The sequence below is a fragment of the Ursus maritimus genome, unplaced genomic scaffold, assembly GCF_017311325.1.
Source record: "Ursus maritimus isolate PB19 unplaced genomic scaffold, ASM1731132v1 scaffold_19, whole genome shotgun sequence".
Classification (NCBI taxonomy): domain Eukaryota; kingdom Metazoa; phylum Chordata; class Mammalia; order Carnivora; family Ursidae; genus Ursus; species Ursus maritimus.
The window spans coordinates 56,684,400-56,701,634 of record NW_024424341.1 but is presented as its reverse complement, the minus strand read 5'-3'; the positions used below and the strand labels follow the sequence as shown (position 1 = coordinate 56,701,634).

The 17,235-nt window shown below is 56.9% G+C and overlaps 2 protein-coding genes across 6 annotated transcripts in view; both read left to right on the top strand.

Annotated features, from left to right (window-relative positions):
* The first annotated feature begins 59 nt into the window (after positions 1 to 59).
* On the top strand, positions 60 to 12,291 carry RASIP1 (Ras interacting protein 1). Of its 2 annotated transcripts, none has more exons than XM_040634268.1 (12): positions 60 to 350; positions 584 to 724; positions 1,404 to 2,089; positions 3,536 to 3,891; positions 6,537 to 7,190; positions 7,759 to 7,796; positions 8,031 to 8,182; positions 8,302 to 8,405; positions 9,557 to 9,800; positions 10,008 to 10,180; positions 11,172 to 11,319; positions 11,879 to 12,291. In XM_040634268.1, the coding sequence occupies exons 2-12, from the start codon at positions 588 to 590 to the stop codon at positions 12,076 to 12,078; spliced, it is 2,892 nt and encodes a 963-aa protein (XP_040490202.1). In that variant the 5' UTR covers positions 60 to 350; positions 584 to 587; the 3' UTR covers positions 12,079 to 12,291. The 2 variants fall into 2 exon arrangements, with proteins under 2 accessions (XP_040490202.1, XP_040490201.1); XM_040634267.1 differs by having other exon boundaries at positions 8,290 to 8,405.
* A 748-nt stretch (positions 12,292 to 13,039) lies between these two features.
* Positions 13,040 to 17,235, top strand: part of MAMSTR (MEF2 activating motif and SAP domain containing transcriptional regulator) — a 5,328-nt gene continuing 1,132 nt past the window's right edge. The window contains exons 1-7 of one of the 4 annotated variants that reach the window (XM_040634265.1): positions 13,040 to 13,234; positions 13,747 to 13,830; positions 15,005 to 15,043; positions 15,689 to 15,870; positions 16,047 to 16,231; positions 16,554 to 16,656; positions 16,859 to 17,053. In XM_040634265.1, the coding sequence (XP_040490199.1) occupies positions 13,773 to 13,830; positions 15,005 to 15,043; positions 15,689 to 15,870; positions 16,047 to 16,231; positions 16,554 to 16,656; positions 16,859 to 17,053 (762 nt within the window). In that variant the 5' untranslated portion in view covers positions 13,040 to 13,234; positions 13,747 to 13,772. Of the gene's footprint in view, positions 13,235 to 13,728; positions 13,831 to 14,792; positions 15,044 to 15,688; positions 15,871 to 16,046; positions 16,232 to 16,553; positions 16,657 to 16,858; positions 17,054 to 17,235 lie in introns of those variants that run through there. The other 3 variants (XM_040634266.1, XM_040634263.1, XM_040634264.1) reach the window with 3 other exon arrangements.

The following is a 17,235-nucleotide window of genomic DNA, read 5'->3' as shown; positions in this document are numbered from 1 at the left end:
TGGTTTCCCCCCAGCAGAGGTCTGGGTCTGGGGATGGTCTCCTGTCTGAGAGCATGGGCCGGGAAAACAGCTCCCGGAGTCCTGGAAGGACCCACCCGGCTGAGACGTAATTCCAGAATCAAGGAGCAGGGAAAGACCAGCCCTACCCAGATCTCCTCCCCCAGGCCCAGTCCCCTCACAGGACGCCCCCTCCCCGCTCTTCCTGCCGGGTTTCCTCTCGCCTTTTCCTGTCCCCCACCCAGTGCTGGGAGCTGGGGCAGAGGCAAAGGCTGAACAGGAGCAGCGGGGTCAGGAACCAACCAGGGCCAACGGAGCCAGGGCCCCGGGGTGCTGCTGGGACCTGAAGCAGGGTAAGAGCCAGGAACCCAGGAGTCCAGACCCCTCCTCCTTTAGACCCCGGAGCCAGTCCTCAGCCTCCTCCCACCCCAACACCCAGGAGCCTAGGCTCCCATCCTTCTCCTCTACTCGGACTCAGGAGTCTGAGCCCCTGCCCCCCTCTCTGACCGAGGAGTCCGAGTCCCCCTCCATCCCAACTCTGCTGCTCAGGGCCTCAGGAGCTGGGGTCTTACCCACCCTTCCTTAGGGCGATGCTATCTGGTGAACGGAAGGAGGGCGGAAGCCCCCGCTTCGGGAAACTCCATCTCCCCGTGGGCCTGTGGATCAATTCTCCCAGGAAGCAGCTGGCCAAGCTGGGGCGGCGCTGGCCCAGCGCTGCCTCTGTTAAGTGAGTGCCCACCCCTTTGAGACTCCTGCTTCTGCCCCATCTGCTTCCCATTTGTCCCCATTTATGACGCAGTCTCTGCACTGGGTAATGCTAGGGGCCCCAAGGATTGGCTTCCAGTTCCTGTCCTGAATGGGCAAGTGAGCTGGCAGGCAGGAGGAGACAGTGGGGTACAATGCTATCAGGCCCAGTGTGGGGAGTGCTGGGTCTGGAGATGGGGTTAGGCTGGACGGACACTGGGATGGGGACACAGGGGCAGGGGTTTGATTCACCTTCCTTCCTCCCCTCCCTGCTTGCTTCTTGGAATTTCCTTCTGGGGTACTCGCCTTTATTTATGTATTTATCTCTCTCTCTTTGCCTCTGGCCTCTGCCCAACCCCATCTCTGTTGCCCGCCCCTCCCCCCATCTCTTGCCCTTCTGTGGGTCTCTGTCTCCCTCTTTCTCTGGGCCTCCGTCCCTCTCTTTCTCTGGGTTTCTGTTGCCCTTTCTCTCTGGTTTTCTGTCCCCTCTCAATGGGTTTCTGTCACTCTCCGGGTCTCTGTCCCCCATCCCGTCCTCCCTGGGTCTCTCTCCCCTCCATTTGGGTCTCTGCCCACCTCCCTCCATCTCTACCATCTACTCCCTTCTCTGCCTGTCTTTCTGGGTCTTTCTCCCGCCTCTCCATTCCCCGGCGGGCTCCCAGGTCTTCTTCTTCGGACACGGGGAGCCGCAGCAGCGAGCCGCTGCCCCCGCCGCCGCCGCACGTGGAGTTGCGGCGAGTGGGCGCGGTCAAGGCGGCCGGAGGAGCCTCGGGGAGTCGCGCCAAGCGCATCTCCCAGCTCTTTCGGGGCTCGGGGACCGGGACCACGGGGTCCGGCGGCGCGGGAGGCCCCGGGACTCCGGGGGGCGCCCAGCGCTGGGCCAGCGAGAAGAAGCTGCCAGAGCTGTCAGCGGGCGTGGCCCCCGAGCCCCCGCTGGCCACGCGCGCCACGGCGCCCCCGGGGGTCCTCAAGATCTTTGGCGCCGGGCTGGCGTCGGGCGCCAACTACAAAAGCGTGCTGGCCACTGCGCGCTCCACGGCACGCGAGCTGGTGGCCGAGGCGCTGGAGCGCTACGGGCTGGCGGGCAGCCCCGGCGGCGGCCCGGGCGAGAGCAGCTGCGTGGACGCCTTCGCGCTGTGCGACGCGCTGGGCCGGCCAGCGGCGGGCGGCGTGGGCAGCGGCGAGTGGCGGGCGGAGCACCTGCGCGTGCTGGGCGACTCGGAGCGTCCGCTGCTGGTGCAGGAGCTGTGGCGAGCGCGACCCGGCTGGGCGCGGCGTTTCGAGCTGCGCGGCCGCGAGGAGGCGCGCCGCCTGGAGCAGGAGGCCTTCGGGGCGGCAGACAGCGACGGTGAGCTGGCAGCCGGGACACTGGGGGCGGGGCCTGTCCTGGAGGCGGGGCCTGCGGGTTGGTGGGGCGGGGCTGGGGAACAGGGAGGGGGCGGGGCAGGATCGGTGCGGGGCTGGAAGGACCAATGGTAGGCTGGAGGCGGGACCCGCGGGAGAGAAGGGGACTGGGAGGGACCTATAGCACCGGGTCTAGTGGAGAGTGGGGCTGGGGGCCGGACCCGGCTGAGCAAGATGGGCCCGACTAGAGGTTTTTGCAGAGCCGGTGGGCGGGGCCTGTGACGCCGGGGCGGGGCCTGAGGAATAGAGTATTCGGAGCCAGAGGTGTTGAGTGGTGGCGCTGGCCCCTGTGTCAGGAGGCCAATAGGTTGAAGGGGTTCGGTGAGGGACCAGGCCTATGTAGATTAAGCGCATAAGGGGAAGGGACTTGGAAAGTGAAGAAGTGGTCTGCTTAATCTGGGCCTAAAGATGGGCGGAGCCTCAGGGGAGTGGGCCTTAGAGCAGGTGGCCCTAGGCAAGGTTGGCTGCAGAGTGTGAATGGGAGACTTGAGGGTGGCTCAAGGGAAATGAAGAGATAGAGTATTTGTAGGGGCCGAGGAAGGTCATGCTTACATGCTGGCCTGGTCTTGGAGAAGGCCGGGCCTGTAACAGGAGATGATACCATTGGTGGGCCAGTGGGTTTGGAGCAGGGCCTGGCAGGGATGGGGCCTGGCTCAGGGCCACAGGCCGCTCAGGGAGCTTTCTAAAGCCTTTCTGTTTCTGAGTCTCCCTTTGGGAGATAGAGTGGTGTAGTAGTTACATTCATGAGCTTTGAGCTCTGGCTTGGATTCCAGTCTGTCCTTTGCCAGTTAAACTGAGCAAAACCCTAGGTCAAGTTGAAATGAGATCATGTATAACAGGGCTTTGGCACAAGACTCAACACATAGTAGTTGTCTAATAAAGAATGGCAATTATAACCATCGCTGTCTCCCCCCCCCCAAAAAAAAGCATTTGTTGAGCACCTACTGTGGACCACACAGTATTTAGGGCCGTGGGGGAATACAGTGAGCACATGACAGGTGAGGTTCCCACCCTCCTAGATTTTACAGTCTAGCGAGAAACACATCAGTCCATTCCTTGGACTTATTTCCACTAATCCCCCACTATGTGCCAGGGCTCTGCTGGGTCCAGACAAGCCTGGAGTGTGTGCAGCAGTGCCCCGCACATAGTAGATGCCCGCCCCCCAAACAGTTAAAAGAATGAATTTCTGAGCTGAAAACTGCAAGGTGTGTAGGAGTCAGGCGGGAAGTGTTTTCCAGGCATATGCAAAAACCTAAACAGGGAACAGCATATGCAAAAACCTAAATGTGGGAAGCCGCGCCTCACTTCTCTGTAGTCAATTCTTTGTCTCCTTACAATCTCCAGCTCTCTCTTTGCAGTCCCTGCCTCATCCCTCCGCATCTCTCCGCAGGCACGGGCGCCCCCTCGTGGCGGCCACAGAAGAACCGCTCCCGGGCGGCGTCCGGCGGGGCGGCGCTGGCCAGTCCTGGCCCGGGGTCGGGGTCAGGGCCCCCGGCTGGGTCCGGGGGCAAAGAGCGCTCGGAAAACCTGTCCCTGCGGCGCAGCGTGTCGGAGCTCAGCCTGCAGGGGCGACGGCGGCGGCAGCAGGAGCGCCGGCAGCAGGCACTTAGCATGGCCCCGGGGGCAGCCGACGCCCAGATCGGACCCGCAGACCCTGGCGACTTCGATCAATTGACCCAGTGCCTCATCCAGGCCCCCAGCAACCGTCCCTACTTCCTGCTTCTCCAGGGCTACCAGGACGCCCAGGTAAGCGCAGCCTATCCTACTGGGAGAGACCTATGCTCCACCCCCTGGTGGCAGGGAGACAAAATTACAACTCCCAGAATTCCTTGGGTCGTGGTAGTCTCAGGTATGTCCCAGCAAGGTTCCAGGGTAGGAGATGTCATTGTCAGAGATGGGGGATGGAGGGGGGAAGGTAGTAGTGGTGGAGGTTGATGCCTGAAAAGATCTCGATGGAAGAACAAGTAGGGAGTGGCTCATTTCATGCAAAACTGGGGGAAAGTACCCTCTTTGTCAAGGGGGGGAATGTGAGAGCCTATTGTAGAAAAGGGATCTCCTTCTAAGGGTCTATTTCTTGGTGAGGAGTAATGGAAGTGTCTATCTTGTTTGGGAAGAAGATAATTTGATGGATGCCTGGGGTCTTGTTCTGGGTAAGCCTGTATTTGCTTGGAAGGAGCGGACTAATCCACTCTTTAAAGGTGCTGGTTTATGCTGGAACAGTCTGTTGTTGATGCGGGTAGGTGATACAGATACTTCTATTTTATATATTTGGGTGACGATGGAACTTGCCTGAGTGTTAGGGAGCAGAGGGGAAGAAAGGATTAGGAGTTAGTAGAAAATTATTAGTGGATTAGTGGGAAATTATTTCATTAATAGAAACATAATGTGTTATTGGAAATACTCGTTTTTGTGTATGTGATGATTGCGAGAATCATTTTTATGATGTTGTTTAACTTTGAGTAACAGTGGTACAGCCAAGTTCAACAGGTACTTCTGGGAATCAATGGGAAAGCCAACTGGTGGAACTTAGTGAATAGCCCCGTTTTCACTGTCATAGAGAGTGATCCAATGGGGTTAGGTGGCCTGGCTTTGTATATGAATGAGAGAGGAAGACTATTTAGAGAAAGTCTTGCTTGGAAGAATTCATTCCTCCTTCTTGGGGCAAGGGGATGGGGCAAGTTCATTATAGGGAGGAGTTTGCATATATTATTACAGCCCATTTCTCGAGACAAGGTTGGAGAATAGGAGGGTCTATTTTGGGAAGGTAGTTAAGTTGGAAGGATCTGTTCTGGGAGTATAGGGGAATCTGTTATGGGAAGAGGGGAAAACATTGGAAGCATCCATTCTTTTGAGTGAGGTCCATGAGAAATCCCTTTTTAAGAAAGAGGCTTCATTGGAAGTCTTCCTTCCTTGGGATCAGGAGTAAGAGGTGAATCTCTTATAGAGAGGAATTTATCTGCACTCGTGTACTCACGAGTGGCTCTAACCCGAGAGTTCTTCATGGCCACTGTGGAAGCATCTCTTCTTGGGTTAAGCAATTTTAGAAAAGGGGTTCATGTATTTTGGACCATTCCATTGCTTCAAACAGGGATAGAAAGCAGGAGATTCTCCCTTCAGAAAGTGGTCAGACTGGAAAGTGCCATTTTCTAGAGGCAGATGAACAAATCCATTATAGGAAGGGGTCTCTTTGGAAATGTCCATCCATGGGGTATAGGTAATTGGAACGTTCAGTGTAGGAAGGGGATTTATGAATATCAGGGTGACTATTCTCTCAGACATGAGGAGAGAACAGAGAGTGTATTTTAGGAAGGAGATCCGGGAAGGTCAGGGGATCTTCCATTTTTATAGGATGGAGAAGGGAGAGTCATTTAGGAAGGGGTCTTCTGGAATGCTCCTTTTCATTTGGCGGATGAAATGGGACACTCCCTTATAAGAAGAGCGTCTCCTTGAAAACATCTATTTATAAGGTGGGGTTGCTAAAAGAGCTACTATATGGAGATCTCCATGGAGATGTTCTTTGTTGGGATGGGAATATTGAAAGCATACACCGATGGAAAGGAGAGTATCTTTAGAATTCTCTATCATGGGAATGAGGGTAGTAGGTAAGTATTATGTCTCCTTGGAAGTGAGTCCAGCATGGGATGGGAAAAAATGAGAATCCATTGGAGAAAGGGGGTCTCCCCAGAGTGCATACTCACGGGGTAGAGAAAATGGAAGAAACCTTGTTCAAAGGAGGAATCTCTTTAAAGATATCTATCCCTTGTTTCGGAAATATTCAGAGAAGCTATTATTGGAAGGAGAAACGTCTTTGGTCGTCTCCATCATAGGGGTGGAATGTGGGGCAAATGGGGCCAAGGGTAGGGAAATGGGAAGGTTCTTAAGAGAAAGATTTCCTTGGAAAGTTCCATTCTTTGACGGTAAAGGTAGGAGGACAGTCCATTTTAGTAGTGCGGGTGTAGTGTTTTTGGAAGCACCTATTCTTTGCGCTGGATGTTGTGGGAGAGTGCACTGTGGAAAGGGATTACCTTGTAAGGGTCCGTTCCGAGGAGGTGGGAAGATGCGAGAGTCTACTGGAGAAAGGTCTGGAAAGCATCAACAATTTGAGGGAGGGGAATTCTAGAGCCTGTGTCAAGAAAGGGGTTTCCTTGTAAGCAGCCGGTCTTCAAGATGAGTGTTATGGGTCAGTCGGTCATAGGAAGTGCCTTTGAGAAGTCCACTCATGCTTGGGTGGAGGTAATTGGTGAGTCTTTTGACGTCTCAGGAGATCTCCTTGGAAGTGTTCATTCTAAGGGAGGTGGTTGATGGGAGAGTCGATTGTGGCAAAGGGTCCTTGTTGCTAGCGGTCAATTCCTCATGGAGCTGTCTCGACTGTATCTTCCCTTTCCCTCCAGGACTTCGTGGTATATGTGATGACGCGGGAGCAGCATGTCTTTGGCCGGGGCGGGAACTCCTCGGCCCGCGGTGGGTCCCCGGCCCCATATGTGGACACCTTTCTCAATGCCCCTGACATCCTGCCGCGGCACTGCACCGTGCGTGCGGGCCCTGAGCCCCCGGCCATGGTGCGCCCATCCCGGGGTGCCCCAGTCACGCATAACGGGTGCCTCCTGCTGCGGGAGGCGGAGCTGCACCCTGGCGACCTGCTGGGGCTGGGCGAGCACTTCCTCTTCATGTACAAGGACCCCCGCACTGGAGGCTCGGGGCCGGCGCGGCCGCCCTGGCTGCCCGCCCGCCCTGGGGCCGCCCCGCCGGGTCCCGGCTGGGCCTTCTCTTGCCGCCTGTGCGGCCGGGGCCTGCAGGAGAGGGGCGAGGCTCTGGCGGCCTACTTGGACGGCCGCGAGCCGGTGCTGCGCTTCCGGCCGCGGGAGGAAGAGGCGCTACTGGGGGAGATCGTGCGCGCTGCCGCCGCGGGCGCTGGGGACCTGCCACCACTCGGGCCCGCCACGCTGCTGGCGCTGTGCGTGCAGCATTCAGCCCGGGAGCTGGAGTTGGGCCACCTGCCCCGCCTGCTGGGCCGCCTGGCCCGTCTCATCAAGGAGGCTGTCTGGGTGAGTGCTCCCACCACTGTTCAGCCCCGTCAGCGCCCCAGGTTCTTTCCCCAGCCACCCCTCCTCGCTACCTTCCAGCCGTAGTTGGGTGGGATGAAACTATCTCTTCAATGATGCTCCGGGAGGGGTTTGGGCTGTTAAGCGAGGGGTCTCACGGGATGCTGGGAGGTAGTGGGCAAAGACCATTCCTGGAGGCGAGGAAGAGCAAATCAGTCCGACTTACAGATGGAAATGCCTGGGAGAAATCATCCAGAGTGGGGTTAAAGGTTCCATCCCACTGAGCTAGGGCTCATTAAAGAGAAGCTTAAAGAAGTGTCTTGGGGGGGGTGGGGGGGTGGGTAAGAAGAAACTATTTGAGCAGACCTGAGGGCGATAGACCACTCACAATCATAGGGGTTTGTGTTTAAAAGGTAAGAAGAGGATAGACCCTTCTGAAGCTTGAGGGTTAGAGTCAATTTGAGTGGGGGAGAGTCTCTGTCAAAAAGGTGCTTCTAGAAACACCAGGGTATTAACTCATAGGCCTCTCCCCGACCGCCTTCACCTTGACTCTGATCTTACTGTTCTACAGGAAAAAATTAAGGAAATTGGAGACCGTCAGCCAGAGAAGTAAGAGAAATTCTGGGGAGAAGGGTCTAGAGGGATGCAGGGGTGGGGATTTGCAGCTGGTGGTTCATTCACTCCATTCATGGCTTAGTGCAGGTTTCTGCTCTTCCTTGGCACTCAACTCTTCCAGCCGTGAAATGAGGATTGGCCTCAGTCCCCAATTAGACCCAGATTTCGGGGTTTAGACACGACAGTGGGGGTTGGGCAAAGATCACAGGTCGTTTTCTCCTTCCGCAGCCACCCGGAGGGAGTCCCCGAGGTGCCCTTGACTCCCGAGGCTGTGTCTGTAGAGCTGCGGCCACTCATGTTGTGGATGGCTAACACCACGGAGCTGCTGAGCTTTGTGCAGGAGAAGGTGCTGGAGATGGAGAAGGAGGCCGACCAGGAGGGTGAGCTCTGACCCAAGCCCAGGCCTGTTCCAAGCCCCCTGTCATTCCCTCTACTTGGGGACTTGGGCTCCTGCCTGTCAGCCTCTGGTTCTCTCTCTCACCCCCAGGTCTGTCCTCAGACCCACAGCTCTGCAATGACTTGGAATTATGTGACGAGGCCATGGCCCTCCTGGACGAGGTCATCATGTGTACCTTCCAGCAGTCTGTCTACTACCTCACCAAGGTTGGTTTCGTCCCCTGCTTCCTGTTTGACATAACGTCACTTCTGGTTTGAATTACGTCACATCGCTCCGATGTCACTTCCTATTTGACCTTGTAAGATTCCCCGCTTCTCTGACATCACTTCTCATTCTCCGCCGCACTTTGCTGTTCTGGTACCACTTCCTGTTTGAGCCTACATCACTTCCTGTCTTTCTGGCTTCTCTTCCTGTTTCTGCAAAGATCCCTGCTTGACAGGCTAACTTTACTACCTGGTTATATCACCATTTTCACTTTTTTGAGCTCCTGTTTTCTAAGTCCACTGGTAAACTTAATAGATAGGTAGATTGGCAGATAGATAAACAGGGTTCAAATAGTGCCGGGTACTGTCATTTAAATGAAAGGCCCTCTTGAATCCGGCCTCACTTCCTGTGTTTGCTGACTTCATTTCCTACAGCTCTGAATTCACTCCTTTTTCCGCGCCACAGACTTTCTCCCTGGAGTGCTAGTCCTGCAGGACCTGCTTTCTGCCCCAGTCCCCCACCACCTTTGACCTTAAGATGGCTTCTTGGAATTCTCAGGGTTTCAGGATTCTGGTTGGCCTGAGCCCCTACCTGTAACAGCAAAGGGGATCTTTGGGGAGAGTCTTTCTGTTCCTTAAGCAGCCTTGATTGGTGAAGTCCATTCCTCCAAGGCTTCGCTTCCTGTCCGTCCCTGCCAAGTGTGGCTTTATTTCTTCTTTGGCTCTGACCTCATTTCCTGTCCTTGGCCTGATCTCACTTTCCACTGGCTCACTGCCATGCCACTCCCACTTCCTGACTCTTCATTCTTTTTCTTTCCTTCGGGAACTCTGGATAAATAATTCTTTGACCGAAGGGGGCCTCTTTGTTCAGTATCCTTTGTCCTCTGTGAGCTGTCTCTGTTGAGAACTACAAGTCCTTCGAGACACCAGAAGTGGTCGTAAAATACCCAAGAAACTCCTGGAGTCTTTCTTAAGACTTGAGGTGTCCTCGGCCTGATGAATGCTAGACACCCATCTGGAAAGTAGGGATTTGCTCACGAAGAACCTTTAGTGTGTTGCAGGTAGAATGGACTATAATTCCCAGAAGCTCTATCACCCTGAAGCTTCCAGCGAGTGTAGTCCAATCACTTGTTTGCATCTCTGTATCTTCTTAGACTCTGTATTCAACGCTGCCTGCTCTCCTGGATAGTAACCCTTTCACAGCCGGGGCAGAGCTGCCAGGGCCTGGCGCAGAGCTGGGGGCCATGCCTCCGGGCTTGAGACCGACCCTGGGCGTGTTCCAGGCGGCCCTGGAACTGACCAGCCAGTGTGAGCTGCACCCGGACCTCGTGTCTCAGACTTTCGGTTACTTGTTCTTCTTCTCCAATGCATCCCTTCTCAACTCGCTGATGGAACGAGGTGAGGGTCGGACTGGGGAAGGGGCAGGGAAGAAAGCACGGGAACCTCTGAGACCCATGTCAATTCAGACACCACGCCCCAAGATCGGCCTCATGTTTAAGGACCCTGGAGAGCAAGCTCCAGATCCCAAGCTGAAGGATAGGAAGGGTCTGGGAGGCAGGAGGGCTCAGTCCATGCACTCATTGCCCTTCATATCCTGCCCCACAGGTCAAGGCCGACCTTTCTACCAATGGTCCCGAGCTGTCCAAATCCGAACCAACTTGGACCTTGTCTTGGATTGGCTGCAGGGGGCCGGGCTGGGTGACATTGCCACTGAATTCTTCCGGAAACTCTCCATAGCTGTGAACCTGCTTTGCGTGCCCCGCACCTCCCTGCTCAAGGTGACTTCTATCCCTGACCTCTGACTCCTCGACCCCATGCAGCCATCCTCTGCATTCAGCTCACCCTTGGACCTCCCCTTGGACTTCATGTTATCCCCAGTCCCAGCTCTGACACTGTGGGTAATCTGTTGACAGTTAGAAGGAAGCCAGCCACAAGTGTCTAAGCTGCATCTGAATCCCATGGGACTTCCTAACAATAGTTTCCAAGCCCCCCCCCCCGCCCTCAGACATGCTGATTCAGAAAGTCTGCTATGAGACCAAGGAATGTGATAGTTAAAGCATTCATTGAACATAAACGACACGCCAGACACTGTCTAGCACTTCTCATTGAATGTTGACTAAGCCTCATGAAATAGGTTATTAACTGACAATTCTTTGCAGACAAGGAAACTGAAAATCAGGTAGGATAAGTTATTTGATTTATTTATAATTATAATAATGTCATTTCAGTTAAGTGTAGAAATTTTCAGATACAAAAAATAGCCACAGTATAGTAATGAACACCTAGGTACACATCATCAACTTCAATAATATGAACTAATGGCCAATTTTGTTTCTTCTCCACCCCCCACCCCTCCTACATCACATTTATGCTGAAGCAAATCACATTTTTTAAAAGATTTTATTTATTTATTTGACACAGAGAAGCATGCGAGCACAAGAGGACAGCAGGGGGAGCTGAAGCAGAGGGAGGGAGAAGCAAGCTCCCTGCTGAGCAGGAAGCCCAATACCTGGCTCCATCCCAGGACCCTGGGATCAGGACCTGAGCCTATGGCAGACCTGGGCCATCCAGGCACCCCAAATCATATTTTTTAAAACGCCCTTCCCCACCATCACTTTGGTGACAGCCTGGCCTCACAGTGTTCAGAAGATACCGCACAGATACCACTGTCTGTCCACTACATCCGTGCCCTTTATGGAGGGCCTTCCATTTCCGATTTCTCAGCTGCCCCATAATGACCATAGATCTCTCACCTGATCTTCCCACCAGGCTTCATGGAGCAGCCTACGAACTGACCACCCCACACTGACCCCTGCTCAGCTCCACCATCTGCTCAGCCACTATCAGTTGGGTCCTGGCCGTGGGCCACCACCTGCCTGGGACCCTCCCCCTGCAGAGCGAGATGCTGTGGACACAGGTGAGGAGAGACGGGGACAGAGGCTTTTTTTTTTTTTTTTGGTCCTCAGGACCCAGGAATCCATAGCCCCAGCCCCTTCCTCCTCCTGACCCAGGATTCTGGATCCTGAATCCTCTCCTCCCTCAAGACTTAAGTAATGGACCCCAACTCCCCTCTCCCCCAGGGTACAGGAATTCAAGTTCCAGCTCCTTTTTTCCCCAGGGTTCAGGCCCCCAGCCTCTTCCCCGGAGAACCTACCCTCCTCGCCCAGGAGTTCGGGTTCCAGGCCCCTCTACTCTAAGGAATCCGTAAAACTAAGTTCCCAGACCTTCCTTCCTCACGGACCCAAGAACCCAATACCTCGCCCGTTTCCCAGGCAACGGTGGCCTTTTTTTTTGGTCTGAAACTACAACTCCCATGATGCTCGGGGACTCTCGAGAGTCCTGTTGGAGTGGATCCTGCTCCAGGAATCGCTGGGGGTTGGAGTTTTTCCTTCCTTCGGGCGTGACACAGCCTCTCCCCAACACTGCTGCCGCACGCCCTCTTTCAGAACTTGACTCCGTCTTCTTCGGTCTCCTAGGGGACATCTTCGAAAGTTTCTCTTCCCATCCTCCCCTCATCCTGCCCTTGGGCAGCTCGCGCCTGCGCCTCACGGGTCCTGTGACTGACGACGCCCTGCACCGTGAATTGCGCAGGCTCCGCCGCCTCCTCTGGGATCTTGAGCAGCAAGAACTGCCGGCCAATCACCGCCACGGACCTCCCGTGGCCACGCCTCCTTGAAAACCAATAACAAACGAGCGCGCGAACCTTGAAAATTCTTCGACTTCTACTCCCGGGAGCCCGCCCGAGCTCAGAGTTCTCTGGGAGTTGTAGTTCTTTCCCCGCGTGGGATGCCGGGAGTTTGAGTTTTCGGGTAGTAGAGGATGGGACAGTGGGAAGATGGGTTTGGGGCGTGAGCGCAAGGAGCAATAAAGGTATCTGTGGTATCGGCAACGCCTTACTTGTTAAGACTCGAGAACTCTGGCGATGATGATTTTCTGCGGATTAGAGCACGAGGGTCCTCGACTAGAGCGTTGGGTTCTTGCCGAGTCCGAGGTGGTATTTATAGCCTCGGCCTCAGCTTGCCCTGCGGCTTGTAATCCAAACCCGGAGCCCTGGGGCCTCCCACGCATTTCAGGACAAAGCTCTAAGCTTGCTCTGCCAAATATCAGGCCCTCAGTCCTGCCGGTGGGAACCAGACTTCTCCCTTCGACCCCAAAGGCCATGGTCCAGCCCTCTTCTCCCTCAGACCCAGGAGTCTGGGTTCCCAGCCCCCATCTGGACATTTCTGCCTGTCGGGCACACTGCCGAATCCCAACACCTCTTGTCCTTGTTCTGGCATCCGTCCTTCCTCACATCTGGAAGTCCGGGCCCCCAACCCACTCCTCCCTCAGACCCGGGAGTCCAGGTCCCCAGCCCCCTCCTCCCTCGGATCCAGGAGTTCGGGGCTCCAGTTTGTACTTTCCACTCCCCTAAATCCGACTCCTGCTGCTGCGTCAGGGAAAAAATAAGCGACAGGTGGCACCTGCCCGCAGGGCCGGGTCGCGACCACCTGCTCCCGCTGCTCACCCGGCGCCCCTCTCCAGGCACCTGCTTCTGTCAGTCCGCCCGCCGCTGCCCTGCCCGACCCCGCAGCCCCAGGACTCGGAGGAGGAGAGACCCAGGGAACCCCGACGTTCGCCCCGCCCCAGTCCCTCCCAGCCGGTGCTCCCGCCCCTTCTCAGCGTCCCAGGCGGGGCTCTTGTTTCCCCCCGCCCCATTCCACAGGCTCCTGGCACGCCCTAGAAAGGGGTGTCCTAGGCGGTCCCAGGCCGGTCGGTGGGGCGGAGCTTGCGGCCTCCAGCCTAGACCAGGGGAGTTAACCCGCTCAAGAGCACTGCTGCGCCGAGCCCACCTGGTGAGAAGCCCCTGGAATGGGGGTGGGGGGAACCCACCTTAACTTTTCTGTCACCTCTCTGGTCCCAGTCCCTTCCTCACAGACCATGGTGGCTGACACCCACCCACTTCCTTCTCCAATGCAGGTGGCAGAGACCCTTCCCATTCCCCAGGAACGTACCAGGTCCCTTTCCCCTTTTGATCAAGGGTGCTGGATTCTAGTCTCTTCAGAATATTGAGCTCTGTCCCTTCACCCCCTTTTCCTTCCTCTCCTTTCACAGGCCCAGGGGTCTCCTTTCATAGATCCCAGTCTTTCCTCCCCCAAGCTCCAGGAATTGGGGCCCTCAACCCCCTTCTCTTTCAAATCCAGGAGTCCGGGCTCCTAGCCCCTCCTCCCCCAGGAATCAGAAGTTCTGGCTCAAGGCCTCTCCTATCCCTAAGCCCCTGAGGCCCTTTTTCTGCTGCCTCCACATGGAGGGACAGCCTCCTGACCTCCACTCTGACCCTCCTCCGTGGGCCCTGTCCTCCCCTCAGTCCAGGTCTCCATCACAGCCTTGGCAATGACTCTCGCAACTTCCTCTCAGCGCTCCCAAATCATTCGCTCCAAGTTCAGATCTGGTGAGAGGCTTCTCTCTATGCACGTAGAAGGGGAAGGGGTCTTCTGGGTCCTGGGATCGAAATACTCTTAACTCGGGCAGTGTGTGTGGTGGGTGAGGTGGGGAGGGTGGGCCATGGGACCCATAAGGCAGGTGTTTTCTGTGCAAAAGTCACTTGTGTATAAAGGAGGCCCCAGCAAAGGGGCTGAGTGTGGGGGGCTCAATGAGTGTGCAAATGGCCAGTGCGATGCTTCTGTAAACAGTGTGGAGGGGTTGGCTAGGGGTGGGTGTGCTGAGGGTCAGGCACTGCAAAGGACCGGGGGCTTAAATTGACGTGTGCGCAAAGCGGAGGAGTGCACAGAGTGGGGACTTTGGAGCGGGAGGTGTGGGAGTGTTGGTGAGGGGATAGTGAGCTCTATTAAACCTTGAGCTTGTCAAAGGTTGTATTTTAGGTCCCAATGCGGACCGAAAGCGTGTGCTGGCTGTCAGTTCCTCAGTAGGCAAAAGGCATACGAGTGTGCAAATGAAAATGCTGGGGGGGGTGTGTGCAAAGACAGCAGTCCCCAAAGAGCAAAGAGTGTGCCAGAGAGTGCACGTGAAATGCGCAAAGAGAGACCCCCGCTCCATTACTGGAAGCCAACTCCTGAATGTGCAAAGAAGTGTCAGCAAGGCTGGGCGGGTGCCAAGACAGAGTGAGCCAAGGATGGAGCGTATCGAAGGCTACAAGTGCACGAGATGGGCACAGGTGCCAGCCCAGAGCCCAGGGAACTGCGTGTGCAGAGGGACTGAGTGTGGGGAGGCCCGGGGGTACATAGAAGGGAGCAGGCTTGTGCAGACGGGAGCGCGCGGACGCGAAGAGGTGAGGTACACATGGGTCAGGCTGCCAAGATGGCCATCGTGCCTTGCGCGGGGTGGGCACATGCTCAGGAAGGGGGCAGGTGGAGCTGGGGGCAGGGCTGCCTCCCGCCTGCACACTGGCTGGCTCCGAGTCCCAGAACGGCTCTGGCAGGGAGCAGGGAGCAGGCGGGAGGCCCGGGAAAGGGAACAGGCTGCCGGCCCACCCGCCGGCATGGGGTGTGTAAGGGGGCTGGGCACGCATGTCCTGCCAACAACTGCAGCTTGCGCCGCCTGCCAGGCCAGGCTCCTGGACACTCCCTTCCCGCCTTTCTCCTCCCACCTCCCTCCTTTCTCCATAGTCCTCCAGCTTCGGATCCACAGACGGTATCAGGACCCAAGTAAGTGTGGGCCCTGGAAGGGAGGGGGTGGAGGCCTGACACCCCTGGGACGCCCAGGAGAGAAGCTCCCAGATCTCCTGCACTGGTCCCTGGGCTGAGCTCAGTCATTATGCCAGGGATACCCTGAAATCCTATCCTGTCCCTTCCCGAGGACCCGAAGTACAGGTCCCTGGCCACCCCACCCCTCAAAGCTCTGCTTCCCCTTCTGTGACTTTTCCCACTCCAATGAAATGCATGCATGAATCCAGATCCTGTTTCTTTGAAGAAAACAGGCATCCCAGGCTCCACACTTGGCAGGCACACGAATCTCAGGATGTGGCTTTCAGCTTCTCTCTCTCCTCAAGAACCAGGAGTGCTGGCCCCAACCCTGTTCGAGCAAAACCCCCCAAACCCGTGATCCTCAGCCACCACACCCCTTGGTGACTGAGGACATGATTCCTTTCTTGAGAATATAAAAGTCTGGAACCTCTGCCCTGAGATCCAGGAGTCTGGGCACTCACCTCCTACTGCTGGGGTTTCCCTCCCTGGGCCTGTCCTCCCACACGGGGTGGTGGGGGTGGGGTGGGGGTGTGTGTGTGGCTGAAGCCTCCAGGGCCCTCCTTCCCACACAGCCTTGTTCCTCCCTGCCTGGCTTGCTATCTACAGGCCTCTCAGGGTCCTTCACTGCCTCTCCAGTCTTGGATCCGGATCCGTGGGTCTCAGCCACAGACCCTGCTCTGGCCCCTGGAGCTCCAGCCCCAGTCTCGTCCTCGGGCCCCACCCCCTTCCTCTTCAGCCCTGGGGACCTGCTCCCTGAATCAGAATACTGCCCTTGGAGGTCCCTGAAGGTGAGTCTCCATTGAGTGAGGAGAAGTACCCCGGAGAGTCCAGCATTGGTCGTCCTTGCTGCTGCCCTTTTGGCCCCTTTCTGGTGGTGCCAAGCTGACGCCATGCTTTGCATGAGGCTCTGGGGCAGGACAGCGGGCACAGAGCTGAAGCATATGACATCACACTTGCTTTTCAGGAGTCTCCCAAGATCTCCCAACATTGGAGAGGGCCCAAGCCAAAGGGGAACTTGACCTACCACCAGTACATGCCTCCAGGGCAGAGACAAGGGTCCAGGGTAGACCCCCAGGCCAAAGGGCTGGCCCTGGGTCCCCCTGGACCACCTCTGTGGGAAGGGACAAACTCACAGCTGCCACCTCCCAGGTATGATCCCTGTTTTTGTTCTCTGGGGGGAAATTCAGCCTGCCCCGCATCCTCCTCCCTCAAACCCAGAGTCCAAGAGCAGGGGAGTTCAGCTCCCAACCCCTTCCTCCTCCAGGACTCGAGTCCAAGTTCCCAATCCCTCTTCCTTCAGTTCCGGGCAAACGGGCTTCAGACCCAAGAGACTGGGCCTCTGGCTCCTCCTCTCCCACGCACAGGAATTGGCCCTCTTCCTGGGCCCTCTCTTTCCTCTTCGAAGACCCCGGAATGCCCTGTCTCTCTCTGCCCCCTCTGACCTCTGGTTCCCCCTCCTGACTCCCGCCAGGATGAAGCCCACTGCCCTCACTCCCTCCCCACCTGGAGTCCCCAGCCCCTTGCCCCCTCCACACAAGCTGGAACTTCAGACCCTAAAGCTGGAGGAGCTGACGGTGAGTGTCGGGAGTAACTTCCCAGGCTGGCCCTCTCCCTCGGTGGGTACCCACAGGTCTAACCCCGCACCCTCTGCCCCATTGGAGACCCAGGAGCCTGGGCCCCCAATCCCTCTTCTCGCGGTTCCCAAATGTCCAGCCCCAGCTCCCGCCTGTGGCCCGGAGCCCTCCCAGCAAGGCCTCTCCCCGCCCCCCACCCCAGGTCTCAGAGCTCCGGCAGCAGCTGCGCCTGCGGGGCCTCCCGGTGTCGGGGACTAAGTCGATGCTCCTGGAGCGCATGCGCGGCGGCGCCCTGCCCCGCGAGCGGCCGAAGCCGCGGCGCGAGGACGGTCCCGCGGGTGCTCCCTGGCCGCGCCTCAGGCCCAAGGCTCTGGGAGCCGTCCGGCGGCAGGGCTCGGTGAGGGCGGGGCTACGCGCGTTATGGACCAGTGAGGAGAAGACAAAGCGGGACGGGGCGGGAAGTCGAAAGAAGAATAGCCAATGAAGTGTGGGGGCGTGGTTAAGGGCAAAGTGGGAGGATCTAAAGGGAAGAGAGGCCAATGAAAGAATACCGGGCGGTACCAAACGCGGGCGGTCGAC

Coding starts and splice junctions, on each gene's coding strand:
- RASIP1 (XM_040634267.1), top strand. CDS start 588: ATGCTATCTGGTGAACGGAAGGAGGGCGGAAGCCCCCGCTTCGGGAAA. Junction 3,892..6,536: donor AGGGCTACCAGGACGCCCAG/GTAAGCGCAGCC, acceptor CTTTCCCTCCAG/GACTTCGTGGTATATGTGAT. Junction 9,801..10,007: donor CAACTCGCTGATGGAACGAG/GTGAGGGTCGGA, acceptor CCTGCCCCACAG/GTCAAGGCCGACCTTTCTAC.